This window comes from Crinia signifera, chromosome 8 (assembly GCF_055691185.1).
Source record: "Crinia signifera chromosome 8, ASM5569118v1, whole genome shotgun sequence".
Classification (NCBI taxonomy): Eukaryota; Metazoa; Chordata; class Amphibia; order Anura; family Myobatrachidae; genus Crinia; species Crinia signifera.
In genome coordinates, this window is record NC_139224.1 from 158,904,858 (window position 1) to 158,925,726 (window position 20,869).

General features: G+C 48.7%; 2 protein-coding genes across 4 annotated transcripts in view; both read right to left on the reverse strand.

The window, feature by feature from the left end:
* The window catches only part of LOC146026685 (importin-13-like), a 234,710-nt gene that overhangs the window by 178,339 nt on the left and 35,502 nt on the right, over positions 1 to 20,869 (reverse strand). The window lies entirely within an intron of this gene.
* The window catches only part of IPO13 (importin 13), a 57,850-nt gene that overhangs the window by 1,356 nt on the left and 35,625 nt on the right, over positions 1 to 20,869 (reverse strand). For 2 of the 3 annotated variants that reach the window (XM_083157540.1, XM_083157539.1), the window contains exons 11-20: positions 19,136 to 19,270; positions 17,822 to 17,965; positions 17,603 to 17,683; positions 17,270 to 17,407; positions 15,780 to 15,876; positions 6,651 to 6,703; positions 4,249 to 4,315; positions 2,452 to 2,510; positions 1,443 to 1,532; positions 497 to 678 (exon numbers count right to left, since the gene is read on the reverse strand). In XM_083157540.1, the coding sequence (XP_083013666.1) occupies positions 497 to 678; positions 1,443 to 1,532; positions 2,452 to 2,510; positions 4,249 to 4,315; positions 6,651 to 6,703; positions 15,780 to 15,876; positions 17,270 to 17,407; positions 17,603 to 17,683; positions 17,822 to 17,965; positions 19,136 to 19,270 (1,046 nt within the window). Of the gene's footprint in view, positions 1 to 496; positions 679 to 1,442; positions 1,533 to 2,451; positions 2,511 to 4,248; positions 4,316 to 6,650; positions 6,704 to 15,779; positions 15,877 to 17,269; positions 17,408 to 17,602; positions 17,684 to 17,821; positions 17,966 to 19,135; positions 19,271 to 20,869 lie in introns of those variants that run through there. The other variant, XR_014454520.1, reaches the window with a different exon arrangement.

Genomic DNA, 20,869 nt, shown 5'->3' on the forward strand with positions numbered 1-20,869 from the left:
CACACAAGGAACATACCGGCTAGTGCCACATTTATCATGACTACTTTGTAGCTAGGAGGTATATTTACTAAAGCTTCCGACCGTGAAATGAGGGGATGTTGTCCATAGCAACTAAATTATATCCGATTGGTTGCTATGGGCAACATACCAACTTTTCACTTTCCGAAGCTTTAGTAAATTCAGGCCTTATGGGACCTACATAGGGGGCGATTTCAGGGAATTTTGTAAGAGATCTCACTACATCGCTCCGTGTGTGGGGGCCATAGCGATATCCCCCCAATTAAGATCCTGCTTGCTGGATAAAATCTATTACATCACCGGCCAGTGCCAGTGTTGTCACCGGAGAACACTGGCCCTGACAGATCGCTCAGCACCCAGCGCTGACACAGTGCTGTGCAGCACTGTGTGCCGAGCGATCTACATTGCTCAGATCGCTCAGCGGTGTGTAGGCCCCCGCTAATGAGATCATTGTAATCCAATGTTTAAGGTCACTCACCGTAGGATGTGCTGTGCAAAGTTATCTTTCTGCTCTTGCGTCACGCGTGGGGACGGGAAGCCGTCCTCCTGCATCGCCTCCTTCAGCCAGACCACCAGGTAGGAGAAGCAGTTTTTATTCAGCGAGAAAAGGATATCTGCAAAGGGCTCCATCAAATTGCGTGACGCCTGCCCACCGATTCCCTGCAGAGAGACAGACATAGGTGCTGGGTACATACAACGCTAAACGGGAAGGGGCACCGATGGCAAGTATGACACCTGAATGAGGGTGGGATGTAAAGATAAGAAGATTTTTAATTGCTCTTTTGCTGGTAATAAGCATCTTGTAACATGGGGAACAGAGGGGCTCTGCGACATTCCCATATTATTGGATACAAAATGAATAAGGTGCATGTAAGAAGTAACCTCCATGGGTGACAAAATAGTCCAGGTATAGTCATTAAACTAGGCTACGGCAGTAGAAATGGCAGAAGTGCGGAACTGTGAACGTAATGTAATTGAAAACCACCTGACATGCACCGTAAACAGAGGGCTGATACTTTACGCGTTTCTCCGCCTTTAGCCTCATCCTCAGAATCTTTCAACATTCTAGTTTAAATTTAAATAGAATCTATCTACTGGCAATAGGAACAGGAGGTTCCTGAATGTTTACAAAGGTCAGCTAGTCCTTTTACATGGCGATGCATAAAAAAACTATTCCGAGTAAGGGTGGACATTCTTTTGTGATACACAAGCGGCATATGCTTAAACAGGTAACTGTGGAGTTCCAATGGTAACCCAAAAGTTTCTCACGCATCAGGGCAAATAGCTCCCTCTGAACATTGTGCTTTCCTACAGCCATTGCTGAGTGCCATGTGTGCCAAACTACACAACATACTGCACATACAGTATGGCACCAGTCTCATGAAACACGCACGAGAATACCGACAGCAGAATTGTAGTCTCACCTCCAGTGTACCTTGGAGAAGCAGCTTTCCGTCCTGGTGAATCACTTGTCCTATAGGAGCAAGTTCTCCACATCGCGGTAAAAACTCCATCTGTGATAAAACAGTTCTCAAACGATTAACGCTTTGGTTGATCCTAGAGACCCCATAAGCACAGACAGTTGTCGCCTTGCCATAGGATTCACGTAATGTTATGCTTATGGCGGCCTACTTGATTATAATCTCCAATTTTACATCATCATAAAACTTAAAAAGGAGTTTGAGAAATCTCAGTCAAGCCTAAGAATATATTACGGTGGTAGCTTGCGTCAGATAGAACCTAACACTTAAGGATGGATTTTTTATTTTCCAGTCATGGTCTTTATACCAGATATGTAAATGATCCGCTGAATAGAGAACACCTGTTAAAGCTCCAGTCATTTCATAGATGCTGCCAGACAGACTGGAAAAGGAGTCAGTCTATGGAATGATTCAGCACAATGTAATATCCTGTGTGACAGTTCGGTCTCAGCACATAGAATGCGTCAGACATAGATTACATGGAATTTTCATAAACATCCATTCGCAGGCTGTGGGGGAACACCCACATCGTTCGATGGTCGCCGACCATCGAATGATGTGGAAGGCCCACGCACATCTAAGGTTACACTCAGCTAACCTTAGATGTACGCGGACATTCAGCAGGAAGTGAACGGGCAGCTGACATCTGGTGATGTCAGCTGCCCTTCCCCGGCACCGGGCGATTTCCATGGGAACGTCCAGCATTTTAATGGAAACGCCCATTAAACGCTGGGCATACTCATAGGTGCGAATATCCGCCGTCGCATGCCCGCAATCTTGGGTACGTGCACCCAGCAAACAGGCTGCGTGGCCGCACGCACCTGGCGTATGCACAGACACAAAAATGCAGCTGCGAGTGCACAGACACATAAAATCAGTCCCCGTGCAAACGAGCAGCCGCTGCGAACAGACCACAATAAGGTCCTTTGTGTAGACAAGCACATATACTCACAAAAAACCCACAGCTGGACTTGACAGTCGTTGGCTCTGGGAACTTTAAAGAGAGCACACCTGCATTAAATACAAGAGATTCAACCAATCAATCGCTGAATAAACAACTGGTGCATTAACATAAAAGGTGGCCATACACTGGGACTGCATGCGATTTCCCTTAAACCACCCAGCGGAAAGATTGCATATGATACCCCAAATAGGGGTAAATTTATTAAGATGGGTATTTTACTTCACATGTGATGTTGCTATGGGCAACCAATCAAATCTACTTATTTATTTACCCTCTAGAAGATAGTAGACAGGATCTGATTGGTTGCCCAGAGAAACGTCACATGTGAAGTAAAAATACACATTTTAGTAAATTTCCCCCATACAGTCCTTTTGCACACGATATATCGTATGCGATCCCAGCCAAGCCTGGCGATGCGACATATCTATAGTGCAGCCCGTGCAATCTTCACGCATCGGACCTGAGATTTTGACACTTTCATCCGATTTCTCGCCAGAATAGGATGAAAAGAGCCAACATCACAGTGGAACCGCACCGGTTTACGGGCACCTTAACAAACTGCTATTTGGCCGTAATAAGCACCAAACCCATCAGTAAAAGCTGTGAGATGACAAAGCACTAAGATACAAGGCATAGATCTGGTCCCAGCTGTCAGTGTGAAAGGCAGATGAGGTTTCACACAAATGTATTTTCAAAGTGCGCTGCTGTTCTGTGACATTGAGGTGTCTTAGACTGAAAGGGTCACAGAGCAAAACTGCGCAATACTGACAGCGAAGTCTAAACAGGAGCCTGTCACAGGTGGGAAGGATGAATTTCTTTTTATTACCTGACAGATAGATAGATAGATAGATAGATAGATAGATACAGCCTATCGCTGCCCAGACACAGGAGGGCAGATCTGAGGGCAGATCTATTATTCAAAGAGCATGGGGCATGGCTTTTGACGGGTATGAGTCATAGGGTCGACATGGCCTAGGTCGACACCTCAGAAGGGTGACATGGGCTTAGATCGAAAGGGTCATTAGGTCGACGCAAACATTATGTCGACATGGGCAAGGTACACAGTCAAAAGGTTGACTTGTGGTTTTTCACATTTTTTTGTCCTGAATGTTGACACAGTTGACATGGACTCCCTATCGATGCATTGAGTCCGCTCAAATGGCTCACCATGCTCACAATGCTTCGGGCACGGTGCCTCGCTGCGCTCGTCACACTATTTTATTCTCCCACCACACCCTAGTGGACGGTAGGGCGTGAAATACCGACTGTCGGCACATGTCGGCTCAGAAAAAAAGTGAAAAACCCCATGTCAACCTTTTGCCTGTTGACCTTGTCCATGTCGACCTAATGCCTAAGTCAACTAAGACCATGTCGACCTTCTGATGTGTTGACCTGGGCCCCTGTTGACCTTCAGTCGTTGATCCAATGGATGTCGACAGTGATACGACCGTATACCCTTTTGATAACGCCCGATTATCAGTAATACACCTTATTAATGCAATTATTAATGATGCATTATCCCGCACCAGCTGGAGGCTCAAAGAGCAGCCAGACCAGTGTCAAGAAACAATGCACTAACATCATACGACCGTCACAGATGTAATAAACACAGTCCCCTATACATACATGACCACAGATACGCACTGATGGGAGGAAACATATGTAGAAAGTCTGCCACGGCATTTAAATGTTCAGATCTAATTAATTTACCATATACTACTTTATAGCTCTCTGAAATGACTAGGCAGGAAGTACATAGTCAGGTGTAAGAATGTGCCCCCTTACCGCACTGAAATACCGCTTTCACATCCAGCTCACTGGACAAGAAGAGGCACGGCTTGCGTTTCAGGGCCTGCGAAGTGTAACAGACACAGGAATAAACACATCTTGTGGAAACTGTCAGGCACCCGCCTTCAGTCACTTACCTGCCCCCAGGCTGCTGCGGATAAGCTGGACAGATTCCTGTTGGGAGGATGGTGCGTTTCTCTCCAGAACCACAGTGACGGCGTTTATGCTACACAGACAGTTCTGCTTCCATTAATGGGTGCAGTGACCACACACAAACACTCATGTCGCCTGCACACATAGCGGCGGCAGCATTTTCTGGCCCGAATCAATTTCTCCTCAGATCATTTGCAACAGGTCACGTCTTCGCGATGCACGTTTCACGTTTTCAGGATTCTTGATTCAAGCCATAAAATCGCTTCCTCCAATGTGAGATCAGCTTTTAAGATATTTATGCTATATCTAGGAATCACCGGTGTGAGCACGTAGCCCGTTGTCATGGGGATATTGTGTACAAATAGGTTGGTTATTGAATCATGAAGATAAATTGCCCCCACAAGTATACTGTATGCACCTTTCCTGCACAGCACGGATATCACAATCATAACCGCTTAGCATATACCCTAAATATAAGGTACAACTCCCCCACGTCCCAAATCTGCTTCATCATCCTCCTCCGTCCTATCACAAAGATTTGTATTCATGCTGATGACTGTACGGTGTCGCTGGGTTTTGTGGTAACTTACAATCTTACCTATAGGATAGGAATATTAAGCTGTGATTATCGAAGGTATTCACGTGGGAAGAGTTAAGCTCAGAAACAATGAAATCTGTTGTGTATGGGTCATTGTGTCGTTGTTGACCTAATGCTTGTATGGACTTTCCGACCTTACCCGTGTCGACCTTAATAATGACCCCATCCCAATCTGTTGATGAAGACTACCATCTACTAGAGCGTCTTGGTCAGTCATGTAATTTGTATTAATGTGTAACTTTCCAATGAGAAAGCGGAGCTATATGTAGGAACGTAGGCGATGATATCATGAGGCGTCATGTTATGACATCATAGGATACACAGTCAAGCTCAGAATACACCAAAAACCAGAGACAGAAACTAGATAACTACTACTCCCTTTGTTTGTTTATAAACCGTATTATAGGATAACAAAACTAGGTCTAGCAATGGAACCCTTGTGCCAACACAAAATTAAAGACCAGCACCCAAACCATCAGCGGAGCTATGATGCTCCCCCTCTTGCATGAACTTCTGCTTCCATGGGTTTCCCTGTCCCCCATGTTCATATTATATCGTCAGCTCAGGGTTCTCCGGGACAGGTGTATTAATCCTGGTGAAGTGATAAAGTGGAAGGTAATAAACACTTCAGCCAATCAGCTCCTAACTATCAAGTTATAGGCTGGGTTTGAAAAACGACAGGAGCTCATTGGCTGCTGCACTATCACTTTCCACTTTATCACTTCACCAAGCTTAATAAATCTGTTCCTTTCTTTCCAATAATTGGCTTATTATCACTTCTATAAATCCCTGGACACATTTTAAAGACATCGATAGACCGTCATTTTGGTAGAAAATGTTTCTGATCTCTTAACGTGGTGTTTCCCAACCTTGGTCAAAGCACAATAAAGCTGCAGGTTTTAAGGATAGCCATATTTGAGCACAAGTGAATTAATTAGAACCTCAGTTATTTTGATGTAACCATCTGTGCTCAAAGCATGGACATCTACAAGACCTGGACTGTTATTGCACCTAGTGGACTGAGGTTGAGATACTCAGCCATAATGGAAGAACATAATATTATTATTACATGTAATACTGTACAATATCATTTCTGTATGTACAATGAAACAATCTTTTTCTCCATGATCCATCGTTACGCTGATCGAACAACCAATCCGGGTGTCAAGGCTGAGGTGTCGCTGCTGCAGGGAATACAACGCTGAACCAACAGGACATTTACATTGATAATATGATGACCTGTGGGGCGCCTGTATTGTACATCAGCGGCCAGAACGTTGATCCACAATCAACCCAGCAGCCCCGTGGTGGTAAAGGCAAATTGTTTGTTACAGCCTGGTCTGAGAGCAACCACCTGACCGTGATGGACCCAATCCTTAACCACCCTCTATTTAAACCGTCCCAGCTCTTTGGACACCTAGACCGCATCGGCTTTGCGTCTTTTGCTTTCCATGCGGCTGTCTCAAAGAAAGAACAGGTGCAAAACTTGGATGGAGAAAGGCTACGGAACTAAAAGAAATCATAGTCAGAAAAAAAGGGGGAAAGAACATAAAGCCAAATTGAATCAAATAAGGAAGAAAGAAATCGAAGGAGGAAGAGATAGAGAGAGAGAGAAAGAAAAGTGAATGAAATAAAACCCAAAACACACCTGTGCCAGGAGTTGCATAAATGAATCAACAATATCAGGATGGTCCCTGGGTCCTAAAAATATAATAAAGATGTAACTTAAGAGAAAATTATACAAACAGCAACTTAATCTCATATAAGTCATGTGATACAGAAAGAGTTCACAGGGGAAGGTGGGAGAGGTGCGGGGGAGGGGGACGGGGGGACGGGATGGGAGGAGTGAGGTGCAGGGGAAAAAAGACATGAACAACTTGAAATTAGTCAAAGAAACAAAATTATGAGACTTGAAGAACCCAAAAAACAGAACGAACAAATTAAAAAGAAAGATGCCTTTGACCCTGACCATCCCGTACACTCAGACATCGGTGATGGAATGCGGTAGGAGGACGCCATAGTTGTAAGAGCCAATGAATGCTTGTCCCCATGGAGGTCGAGGAGAGACAATGAGCTTTAGGAATGACCCCGAGAGGCCACCTTGTCTGCCTTTCATTGGTATTACAGATTTCAATTCCCTACATAATATGAGGTCGCGGGTACAAGTTTGCCTTTGATCTCAGGTCTAGGATTGATTACACGTCTGTGCCCAATACTGGCGGCTCGCTCTGTAACCTAGGCTCTCGAAAGGCTTCAACGGAGAAAGGGTGGAAATGTACAGAGCAAACAAGAAAGAAGCAGCGGGACGTGAAAGCAGTGAGGAGAGCAGTTTCTACACCAAACCAAATAATAATACAACGTCAAGTAAAATAAACATCCCATCATTACTAGATCATGTACAGTATCAATTCTACCACCCTGCATCTTTTAAAGGCTTTCTAAAGTCCTCGTCAGCTGTTGTGCTTCTAGCACATGTCTGGTCTGTATATCAGTGCTGAAATAAATATCACACTGTGCTAGAAAAAAACACAGCAGAAATTGACACCCCAGGCAAGGGAAGAGAACTGCATGGGTTTTGAAAGATACAGGATGCTAGAATAAAGACTAGTGTAGATTTGTGTCCTCACCATAAAAGCACTAGTTCTAGAGCAGGGGTAGCCAACTCCAGTCCTCAAGAGCTACCAACAGTTCACGTTTTCCAGCTCACCTCACAGGTGCACTCATTACTGACTGACATATTTTAAAAAAGATCCGCAGGTGGAGATCAATACTTCACTTGTGATTCTGTGAGGAGACATGGAAAACGTGAACTGTTGGTAGCTCTCGAGGACTGGAGTTGGCTACCCCTGTTCTAGACCTTATGGGACCTTCAACTATACTGTTTAAGACCAAACTAACCATTATAACGTGCAGTGCAGGCCAGCCCCCTAACTGGACGACTTTAACAACTAATGCTGCTCTATGCAGGACTGCCATTCAGATGCGCATTGACATACCAGAGGCATGGAATGGGTTAAGGTGCCCATACACTTATATACACTGATTTCTTGGCCCGATCCGTTGGATCCGAGCCAAATCGGATGTGTTTGACATGCCATCCAAACCGTCCCACAGTCCCGTGCGCATCAAGTCGGACCCTACAGATTGAGCCTGCTGCTGCTTTTTAGCACCCACGAGGTGCTGGGTCAATCCGTATGTGTGTGCCAGCAGTGAAGCATCGCTGGCACACAGCTATGTGAAGGGGGCGGGTCCGGGCTGCGTGAAGCAGCCAGGGGCTGTGGGTGCAGAGTCGCGGCAGTCTGCAGTATCCAGGAAGCGCTGAGCAGACACTGCGCACAGTGGCAGCAGAATTTTAAAAAAATTCAAAAGATAGGACTGACGCTGACTGTCTCTCTCTCTCTCTCATCCAATCAGTGGCCCTGATGCCTCGCAGCTCCCTCCGTATGCGATTTATCCCATGTAAAAAATGGCACATCAAGTGCCAAATCGTAGTGAGCTCTCCTGGGCAGCTGCTGGGGAGCTCAGGGGAAATTAGGTCCGACTTGTCCAATGTATAGGGGCCTTTAGTTTTTGTATAAACCTTATTTATTGCTTTTGAATTCAGAAATAACGTGACTGAAGGAATGAAATGCTATCATGCGGGAGAACATAAGTACAATACTTTCCAATAGTGCAGCCTTCGCAGAATGTGAGTGTTGACTACACCAATACTATAGCTAATCGGACTTTTATACAGTATATAAACATTCAATTATTTTCTCCAGGACCACTGTGTGACACTGACCGTACACTCCGGGCATTGGGGACTGCCTTCACCACATCTAGGAGGACAGAGAATCCTCTTCTTAAGAAGACCCACCATAGTTCTAAATAGTGGTGTGACTGGGTGTACCCTCACTGCGCTAGGCGATTAAAGTCCTCAAGGCACCCCAATGGTCCAGGTTTTAGGTATATCCATGGCTCAGCACAGATGGTTAAATCAGACTGACTGAGTTACTAATCAAGTCACCTGTGGCCAGGCATGGATATACTTAATACCTAGACCAGGCATGTCCAAAGTCAGGCCCGGGGGCCAATTGCGGCCCGTGCTGTCATTTCAAGTGGCCCGCAGCCTCCAGCTGGAAGCAAGCAGAGGATCAGATGTGGGAAGCACAGCACAGGACACTAAAGGTGGGGCCCCAGCGAGCGCACCTTTATCTTGCTGTCTGCTGCAGTGAGGAGGTGCCATGGGGGACCATTCTGATGTGATTAATGATTCAAAGAATGTCAGGCTGAATGGTCAGCCCCACACATTTACACTTCACCAAATCTGGCCCTCGTCGCAAAAAGTTTGGACACCCCTGACCTAGACCGTTGAGGTGCCTTGAGGACCCCGTTTAGGAACCTCTGTATTAGGGGATTTCCCCTTACCATTAGTAACCGCCTGTTACGGACTCCACGACAGCGCCATTGACCAGCAACTTGATGTCACCATCATGCTCCACTTATGCGTGGAAATGCTGTAAACGTACTGATTGGTTTTAGCTTATTCCCACTGCACGGTGGCTGGCAGAGGTTATGAGCGCGGAGATCCTGTACAATGTACAGTATAACAGCTGGAGAACGAAACAGCATTTGGCACAAACCTGATGCAGTCGCCTGGGAGGCAAGATGCTAATTGCTTGATAAAAAGTATTTAAAATTGCTCTTCCCCTTCTGATATTGCCTGGCGGTATCACAGAATACAGATACTCAGTAGAATCACAATTCCCGATGTCACAGAAAACAAATATACAATCATGGCTCACAGGCCCTTTTTTTTTATTCTATACCAATACACAATACCACTGGGGGTAAGTCGACCCTGTGGTTTTTACCCAATCAAGTTGAGTGTTTTGTGTTAAAGGTGTGCATGCCAGACACAGGGCTCGACCAGATTCTGCTTCCTGGTAACCAGACCAGGGAGGTAGCAGAATCTGATAGTGGGCCAGCGTTGACCAACCGACCTCCCTCCTAACAGAGCAGCAGTGCGGACAGCATTGCCAGACTCCCCCTCCTAATTGAGATGAGCAGTAGAAGAACCAGCAGCGGCTGATGCCTCTCCCTCCCTCTCCCAAAAGACAGAGCAGCGCGGGCAGTGTGCCAGACTCCCCACCACCTCTTATTGAGCTGAGCAGTGGCAGCAGCAGCAGCAGCAGCACGGGCAGCGTTGCACGATCTCCCCCTCCTAACAGAGCTGAGCACGCCCTGGCCAGCGGTGGCAGCCCAACCCTCCCTCACTTAACAGAGCAGAGCACGCCCTGGCCAGCGTTGCCCGACCTCCCCTTTCCCCCCAGCCAAGCGGCGGCTGGCACCGGGGAGCAGGGTTTAAAGAGACCAGCAGCAGCCAGGAAGCAGGTGCTGAGCAGCGACCAGGAGACCCGCTGATGTTGGTGAGCCCCCCTCCCACCTAACACTTCCCTGTCACTTCACGCCCATCATCTCACTCCCTCTTGCCCCTTATCACCGGCCCTCCAGAACCTCACCCTCTCTACCGCCCCTTGTTGCCTCCCCCTCAAGTACAGTAACTCCCATCACCTCACCCTCTCTTTTGCTCCCTTGTTGCCTCGCCCCCACTCACCTAACCCCGTCACCTCTCACTCCATAACTTTACTCATTCTCCCCCTGACACCTCACCTCCGTCACCTTCCCCCTCTCATCTCATCCTTCTCTCTCACCTCTTCCCCACCCTGTCACTTAAGTTTGTCTGGCTCCTACACTTTTGTCCTGGCTCCTAGATTAAAAAAAAAATTGTCAAGCCCTGCTCTAATGACATTTCAGTTACTGGGCTGTTTCCCTGGAACGGGGTCCAGGTATGGGGTTGTTGCCCTGGAGGCCCCAGCAGCCCACAAAGACCTTCTGATCCCACTGGCCTCCAGGACTTAAGGTTAACACATAGCATCACTGCTTAGTATTACACCATAGAGAGCTTGATTTAGAGTAAAGAAAGAAAGGAAAAAAAAAACATAAGATGTGCACCTTGTTAACACGACGCTGCACTGCAGGTGGGGTAGATTTAAAATGTGCAGAGGGGTGGCGGATTCAGAATAAATGTGGGCAGATATTGTTTGAAAATATGCAAATGCAGCAGCCACCAGGATTTGTACTGAGATCCCCACGGGCGGCTTTGCGCGTCCCAGCGGCTGTGTACAAAGATGAAGCATTGCCTGCAGATCGGTCGCCAGGAGTAGCCAGAGGCATTGTTATTGCGCTGCTTTCAGCTCAAAGTCACCCAGTGTGTGAAGATATTGAGGTTGCGCACAATTCTGAATCAGGCCCAGAGATTGACAGCTGGGTGCTTCTGTTTCCTTACTTCTGGACATCAGTGCAAAAACAAACCTGTCCTGCATTAAGTTCACTACAAGCAGAGGCAGACGGTACTTTCCCTGCACGCCCAACACATGACTATATTTGCACCACCTTGCAGTGCATCACTGTTTGACCCAGGAGCAAATTGCTGCTGATTTTTTTTACCTGAATAAGACAAGGTTCAACAAGATGGATTATGTGTGAAATGATGCTGCCTAGATAGATTAGCATGCCAGTATTCTGCTCTAATGATCATCTGTACAAAACCTTCGATCCCCAGGTTCGATACGTTTAGGATGAGGAGATAGTTACCAGTCTGTGCCATAGTTACAGCTGAACTGTAATTTGCAGTAGTAACTAGCTCAACAGCAGACAACGGTTTGTCACTACAGCTTACAGAGGGGGAATTCGGGGGCTTCCTGCACAACCATATGCGTTAAACAGAACAAGGTAGCAGGAGCAAACAGGCTGTGAGATCTACCTCATGTAGAGGCAAAAGGGAACATGGTGCCACAAAGCCGCACAAAGGCACGCGTCCACACAATGCAGGGGCGCAAGGGCACGCGGCCGCATAAAGCAGGGATGCAAGGGCACGCGTCCGCACAAAGCCGGGTCGCAAGGGCACGCGGCCGCACAAAGCCGGATCGCAAGGGCACGCGGCCGCACAAAGCCGGGTTGCAAGGGCACGCGGCCGCACAAAGCAGAGCGCAGCAAGGGCACGCGGCCGCACAAAGCAGAGCGCAGCAAGGACACGCGGCCGCACAAAGCAGAGCGCAGCAAGGGCACGCGGCCGCACAAAGCAGAGCGCAGCAAGGGCACGTGGCCGCACAAAGCAGAGCTCAGCAAGGGCACGCGGCCGCACAAAGCAGAGCGCAGCAAGGGCACGTGGCCGCACAAAGCAGAGCGCAGCAAGGGCACGTGGCCGCACAAAGCAGGGACGCAAGGGCACGCGTCCGCACAAAGCAGGGACGCAAGGACACGCGGCCGCACAAAGCAGGGGCGCAAGGGCACGTGGCCGCACAAAGTAGGGGCGCAAGGGCACGTGGCCGCACAAAGCAGGGACGCAAGGGCACGCGTCCGCACAAAGCAGGGACGCAAGGACACGCGGCCGCACAGAGCCGGGTCGCAAAGCAGAGCGCAGCAAGGGCACGCGGCCGCACAAAGCAGAGCGCAGAGCGCAGCAAGGGCACGCGGCCGCACAAAGCAGAGCGCAGCAAGGGCACGCGGCCGCACAAAGCCGGGTCGCAAGGGCACGCGGCCGCACAAAGCCAGGTCGCAAGGGCACGCGGCCGCACAAAGCAGAGCGCAGCAAGGGCACGCGGCCGCACAAAGCAGAGCGCAGCAAGGGCACGCGGCCGCACAAAGCAGAGCGCAGCAAGGGCACGTGGCCGCACAAAGCAGAGCGCAGCAAGGGCACGCGGCCGCACAAAGCCGGGTCGCAAGGGCACGCGGTCGCACAAAGCCGGGTCGCAAGGGCACACGGCCGCACAAAGCAGAGCGCAGCAAGGGCACGTGGCCGCACAAAGCAGAGCGCAGCAAGGGCACGTGGCCGCACAAAGCAGAGCGCAGCAAGGGCACGTGGCCGCACAAAGCAGAGCGCAGCAAGGGCACGTGGCCGCACAAAGCAGGGGCACAAGGGCACACAGCAGCTCAAAGCAAGGGCACACGGCCACTCAAAGCAGGGGCGCAAGGGCACACGGCCGCTCAAAGCAGGGGCGCAGCAAGGGCACGCGGCCGCATAAAGCAGGGACGCAAGGACACGCGGCCGCACAAAGCCGGGTCGCAAGGGCACGCGGCCGCACAAAGCAGGGACGCAAGGGCACACGTCCGCACAAAGCAGGGACGCAAGGACACGCGGCCGCACAAAGCAGGGGCGCAAGGGCACGTGGCCGCACAAAGTAGGGGCGCAAGGGCACGTGGCCGCACAAAGCAGGGACGCAAGGGCACGCGTCCGCACAAAGCAGGGGCACAAGGGCACGCGTCCGCACAAAGCAGGGATGCAAGGGCACGTGGCCGCACAAAGCAGGGACGCAAGGACACGCGGCCACACAAAGCAGGGGCGCAAGGGCACGTGGCCGCACAAAGCAGGTGGCAGCAAGGGCACACGGCCACTCAAAGCAGGGGCGCAGCAAGGGCACGTGGCCGCACAAAGCAGAGCGCAGCAAGGGCACGCGGCCGCACAAAGCAGGGACGCAAGGGCACGCGTCCGCACAAAGCAGGGACGCAAGGACACGCGGCCGCACAAAGCAGGGGCGCAAGGGCACGTGGCCGCACAAAGTAGGGGCGCAAGGGCACGTGGCCGCACAAAGCAGGGACGCAAGGGCACGCGTCCGCACAAAGCAGGGACGCAAGGACACGCGGCCGCACAGAGCCGGGTCGCAAAGCAGAGCGCAGCAAGGGCACGCGGCCGCACAAAGCAGAGCGCAGCAAGGGCACGCGGCCGCACAAAGCAGAGCGCAGCAAGGGCACGCGGCCGCACAAAGCCGGGTCGCAAGGGCACGCGGCCGCACAAAGCCAGGTCGCAAGGGCACGCGGCCGCACAAAGCAGAGCGCAGCAAGGGCACGCGGCCGCACAAAGCAGAGCGCAGCAAGGGCACGCGGCCGCACAAAGCAGAGCGCAGCAAGGGCACGTGGCCGCACAAAGCAGAGCGCAGCAAGGGCACGCGGCCGCACAAAGCCGGGTCGCAAGGGCACGCGGTCGCACAAAGCCGGGTCGCAAGGGCACACGGCCGCACAAAGCAGAGCGCAGCAAGGGCACGTGGCCGCACAAAGCAGAGCGCAGCAAGGGCACGTGGCCGCACAAAGCAGAGCGCAGCAAGGGCACGTGGCCGCACAAAGCAGAGCGCAGCAAGGGCACGTGGCCGCACAAAGCAGGGGCACAAGGGCACACAGCAGCTCAAAGCAAGGGCACACGGCCACTCAAAGCAGGGGCGCAAGGGCACACGGCCGCTCAAAGCAGGGGCGCAGCAAGGGCACGCGGCCGCATAAAGCAGGGACGCAAGGACACGCGGCCGCACAAAGCCGGGTCGCAAGGGCACGCGGCCGCACAAAGCAGGGACGCAAGGGCACACGTCCGCACAAAGCAGGGACGCAAGGACACGCGGCCGCACAAAGCAGGGGCGCAAGGGCACGTGGCCGCACAAAGTAGGGGCGCAAGGGCACGTGGCCGCACAAAGCAGGGACGCAAGGGCACGCGTCCGCACAAAGCAGGGGCACAAGGGCACGCGTCCGCACAAAGCAGGGATGCAAGGGCACGTGGCCGCACAAAGCAGGGACGCAAGGACACGCGGCCACACAAAGCAGGGGCGCAAGGGCACGTGGCCGCACAAAGCAGGTGGCAGCAAGGGCACACGGCCACTCAAAGCAGGGGCGCAGCAAGGGCACGTGGCCGCACAAAGCAGGGGCACACAGCAAGGGCACGCAGCCGCACAGGTGCGCAAACATTTTTTTGTTTATTGTTGCTGCATCAATGTATTTCTGTGTGTTAGCCCTTTATATATTTATTTCTTTAACAGACACTGAATTGGTTCTTAACAGAGATCTAGAAGTAACAGCGGTAACAGTACTGAAGAGTCTTTTCTGAAACCTAAATCTCTAACAAATCATCTATTATGTTTTAAAGACATCCCCAGTTAATCTGATCGTGTCACGGAGAGCTGGGAAAACATCTGCAAATAGAAATCACATCAGATACAGTTTAACCACTTGTGTTCCCAACTTACTCCAACATATGTTCTGTTAATGCAATTTGTAACCTTAAATAAAGAGAGCTCCACCCCCCCCCCCCCCCCCACCCCCACCCCCAGCCTTCCCAGACATCCAGGTCACTAAGAAACCAGAAGACGTTTACCGGTATGTGACGTAGGGCGAACCGGACATAAGCATGGACTCGTGTGCTTGTATACTGATACCAAACCTAACAAATACGGGCTGCACACACTTTTGAAGTGGAACCAATTACAGCAAATCTACCCCAGATGACAGGACAAGCTTCTTCTAAATATCGCAATAAAACGGACAACTCTGGGAGAAACTATTTCTATTTTGAATTTCTTATATTGCCTTTTAATCAGCAGCAGATGTTGCAGTAGATAGAACCAAGTTCCCCCCTTATCAGCACATACTAATCAGAAGCTGTGAGACTTGACAGAAATCTGTTAATATAACGAGAATTATTCTAACGGCTTCAGCATAATATTAGAATTAAACACACATAGTACTGAACATTCTGCTCCTATTAATGAATTTGAATCATTCTGCAGGGTCCTTTACTTGGAGAAGCTCCCCTGAGATGGTACAATATTGATATAGCAATGCACACTGCGCTTCCAGCATCCTGCCAATATAAACCTAAACTATATTAGCCACGTTCAGAGTCTCAGCCGGTCCCTTTGGATCAGAGACGAGCGGATGACGGCGCAGAGAATGCGCCAGCCCAGGAATTACTAACCTTGCTGAAAGAGAGAGAGCGTCAGCGAGGTGACCAGCAGGAAAAGTGCTTTGATTGGAGGGAAGTGAGCCGGCTCATGTGCAAAGATATGAACCATCTGTCGGAGAAAGGAACAATTCAATGTATTAAAAGATCCGTTATGTGTTCCTTATCGGTATTCATTTGCTGCACAATAATTATATATATATATATATATATATATATATATATATATATATATATATATATATATATATATATATATATATATATATATATATATATATATATATATGTCCATGTGTAACTGAAACACTGCCATCTGCTGGCAGAGAGTGAAACCACATCTCTTTCTGTTTCACAAATACAGAAAGACAGAGGAAATCACACACACAGAGGCAATCACAAGGTAGCAGACTAGCTTTCGAAGCTTTTACTTTGAACAGGCTTAGCTATAAAAAGGCTAATTCCTCCTCACCTCTGTGAGGTGAAGTGCCAACACTGGCCACTAGAGGCCACACGACGCACCAAATGACTCATTTGTGTGCGAAAAGATGTCATAACAGTAAGTGAAAGCAATTTTTGCAGGGGCACCGATCTGTTTCACACTTGCTGTATGTGGAGATAGGGAACTATGAAGACAGAGACTGGAGGTAGTAGCAGATAGGGACTGGGGGGTGGGGGTGTAGAGTTCGTAGGCTAAACTGTCACAGCTCACAGTGATAGTACATGGCAGTAGCCATTTTTACATGCTTTTAATTTCCTTTTTACGTTGAGAAGCAACGCTCTTAACAATGACAGATATATATTACTGGTCAAGCCCGTGAATGAGATTCCACTCCATGCCTTGTGTTACAGAGCTCCTCGCAGTGAATAGTGGAAGAAGTCATTGATCAGGTCTTTGTGGGACATTCCTCTCATTACACTTTGAAGCAGGGCTCCTCACAGTGAATGTAAAAGCAGCTCAGTGATGTTGTTTTGGTATAGGACATTCCTCAGCTGGTGGCCTTCTATAGCCAAGCTCCTTACAGTGACTGTATGAGGAGCGCAGTGATCATGTTGCTGGTTATCACAGTCTTGTGATAACCAGCAGTAACAGAGCTCCTCACAGTGACTGCTGCTTATATACTGCTCAACTGTGTGTAAAAACCTGCTCATTGGCTGAATGGGGTCAATATATGGTATGGTAGATCTTTAAAAGTGTAAAAGCAGTTTTCTTTGGCATTTTTCTTTAACTAGTCTCTATACTGTGGTAATGTTTTGGCAGTTACCAGCAGCCACCAGCGATGATGTAATGCACACTGCGTGTCAGGTTTCATACCACATGCACTTCCATGATCCAAATGTCTAAATATGAAGCAAACAATAGGAGCAAAGACGCACAAGGAGCAGATGATGGTTTCGCTCATGTACAGTCTTGACTTGCCATGTATGAAACAAGATATGTGTCTTCCTGAGCTTCTTATTCTCCGCATAGGAGCAACCGTTTCGTACAGCAATAAACCACCTACCTGGCGAGTAAGATCAATGGCAGAGGCCTGTGGAATCGTGCTGTACATTTGTCCCAACATCTCACACAGCTGAGGAACCATAGGTGCAAAGTCATCCAGTAACGTCTTCACGGACTTCTCAAATATGGCGCACACCGCCTGCAAGTGCAGCATTTAAGAAATAAAACACAAATTCCCAGTAAAAAAAAAGAGAGAAAATTGTGATATAATATTACACGGACTGTCTCCTCTGAGAAGACACAATAAATCAGCAATTATTCCTGCCAGAGATACAGGCGCAGTGAGAAGGAAGAAACAGGACAGTGAGTTTTTCTCATAGTACGCCACACTCACCTCTACAACCTGTGCGTCATTCAGCCATGTGCTCAGAACCTTCCGGATCAGCTGGAAAACCTGCTGCAGAACCAGCACCACCTGCAGCAAACACGGAACACCGACACTTTCAGTGCTGTACGATATGTATATTGCCGCTTTCACCTTCCAATGAGTGACCCAGATAACTGCATAACAGGTTAATGCGGCTAAACAGACAGGCCAAATCTGGCAACTTACCGGGTTCGGTCCTTGCACGACAGGTAACTTCTTCACCTTCGCCGTTTCACGCTCGTCGTCATGACAGCTTATGTCCAGCGTTGTGAACAGGTTAGAGAGAAGCCCCAGGATATGGATTATTGCTAATTTATTGGAAGGGTTCGGCTGCAAAGAAGATGTAAGAAATTATATTCTCAAAATGAAGAGTTATAATTTATATCAGGAGAAACTCTGCCAGGATCCGATACCATGTACGGCGCGGTCCTAACTGCTGAACAATGACACATACTTTAGAAAGCTGATGTAAAGAGGAGTCACAGAGAGGAAAGGTAATTGGGGGGGGGGGCATACTTATACAGTAGCAGTAATAGCGGTGATTAGGGGGTGCAGCCTCCTGCAGTTCTGTATAATTAAATATATCATGTTATATATATGCTCTTACCTTTCACATTTAAGAGAGAAATCTTAAACTGAAATGGAATAAGTTGAGAGGACAGCAGGCTGTATTTTCCCTAATACTCTCTATGCGGGAAGCGGTCATTTATTAGAATGAACTTAGGTCTACAGTCATTAGGTCGACCCCACTAGGTCGACTGGCAGGAAGGTCGACCTGACTTAAGGTCGACATGACTTAAGGTCGAATTTGCATAAATGTCGACATGAGGAAGGTCGACTGGTCATAAGGTCGACATGAGATTTTTCACTGTTTTTTGAGCCGACATGTGCCGACAGGCGGTATTTCATGCCCTACCATCCACTAGGGCGTGGAGGAGGTTATTAAAGCTGTGGCGACATTCGGATAAAAAAACTGTGAAAAACCCATGTCAACCTTATGACCAGTCGACCTTCCTCATGTCGACCTTTATGCAAATTCGACCTCAAGTCATGTCGACCTTGGCCCATGTCGACCTTAAACCTTCCAGCCAGTCGCCCTAATGAAGTTGACCTAATGACTGTAGACCTAAGTTCATTCTGACAGATGTACCGATTCCCTCTATGCCCAGGGGTGGCCAAACCTGTCCTCAAGATCTACCAACAGGTCATGTGTCTCAGGCCACCTGTGGATCAAGCTGGGATTAAATTCTCTGCCTGCTGATCGGGGGAAAGGGGGCGTGTCGGAAGAAACGGACGTGGACTGTCGAGATCCGGCCGTGGATTGTCGAGGCAAAACAGATCCGACTGCTTTTAAAGTCGAGCCCGTTCAGTAGAGCAGCCTCTTCAATGCTGTTGGCGACGACAGCAATGAGTAGACGCCCGCCACTAGTCAGAAATAGCTGCGGGGATTGAATACCCCCCACGGTGTCATATATGTAGGGTTCAGCGAGTGGCACTTACGGTCTCATCGGCCAATTTCTCCAGCTGCTGTATATACGGGGTGATGAGCGAGTGCAGATTGCTAAGAATCTCCTCCACCTGCAGAGCAGACAGCAGGAATCCCAGCGCCTGCATCAGCCACATACACTGACTGGTCTGTAAGAGAAGGTCCGGCTGTTAGAGACACAATCATCGGCAGATGTTCCCACGCTGTGCGCACACACACGCACACACACAGTGCGCCCACCTACTACTGCTTGGGTTGGTAGTAGCCATCATCATCAAGAGCGAGCACCTTCATCAGCCTCTAACTGGTACAAATTACACTGAAGTGCCAAAAGTCGCAGGACCCGACCTAGCCTGGCAGCAGCTCAATGTAGCATTAATTCCACACGTGGACAGACCACTGGAGAGATGCGGACCCATGCTGTCCCACAGGTCCCTGATATTTGTAAGTGCAGGATTTGGGGTACAAATGGACCCTCTCCACCACGTACCATATATGTTCAACTGGGTTCATGTCTGACTAACTTGGTGGCCGCATTATTCACCAGAACGCTCCAGAATGCTCCTCAAATTATCCTGCTGGATCATACTGGGGGTAAATTAACTTCTTGAAGGACTGCGGATGGTCACCGAGCACTGCAACATTGATGTGTTTAGGCGGATCACCTGACCCATACCATGCAATGTAAACACGCCCCCCTCCATGATGGAACCACCACCAGTCTGCATGAAGCTTTGCTGACAACTAGGGTCCATGGACGTATGGAGTCTACACCCCACCTGAGCAATACCATCAGCCCAACACAACTTTAACTGTTCGGACCGCGCCATACAGCATGTTACCAGTGCTCTAGGGTCCAATCTGCGCTGTCAGAAGTCCAGGTAAGGCACTGAGTCTGGTGTCATAGTGTTATTGGGGGTACTCTGTTTGTGTGTGTGTGTGTGTCTTCTGCTAACATAGACCATAAAAGCTAAGGAACACTGAGCTGACTACAATCTGGTACTTCCTGCATTGAATGATATTTAAGCCAGTGTCATTGGTCTGTTACTATGGAGTTCATGATGATGATTAACCCCTTCCTGACAGAGCCAGTTTTTGCGTTCCTGACAGAGCCATTTTTTTCAAATCTGACATGTATCACTTAAGTGGGGATAACTTTTTTTTGCTTTTACTTATCCCAGTGATTTTGAGATTGTTTTCTCGTGACACATTGTACTTCAAATTAGTGGTAAATTTGGGTCGATACAGTCTGTGTTTTTTTGTGAAAAATACCAAAATGTCGTGAAAAAATGGAAAATTTTGCAATTTGCAAAATGTCACATTTTCTGCTTGTGAGACAAATAAACATACCACTCAAAATAGTTAATAACTAACAAAGACCATATGTCTACTTTGTGTTGCAATCATTATTTCAACCTCCTTTTCATTTTTTTGGACACTAGGAGGCTTCAAATATGAATAGCAAATTCTCAAATTTTCAAGAAAATTTCAAACACTGATTTTTTTAGGGACCAGTTCAGTTCTGATGTGACTTTGAGGGACTTGTATGTGAGACACCCCCATAAATGATGCCATTTCAAAAACTGCACCCCTCACAGTATTCAAAACAGCATTTTGGAAGTTTGTTAACCCTTTATGTGTTTCACAGGAATTAAAACAAAGTGTCGGTGAAATTTCAAAATTTCTTTTTTTTTTGCAGAGTTTCAATTTTAATACATTTTTCTAACGAATACAGTAGATTTTACTAG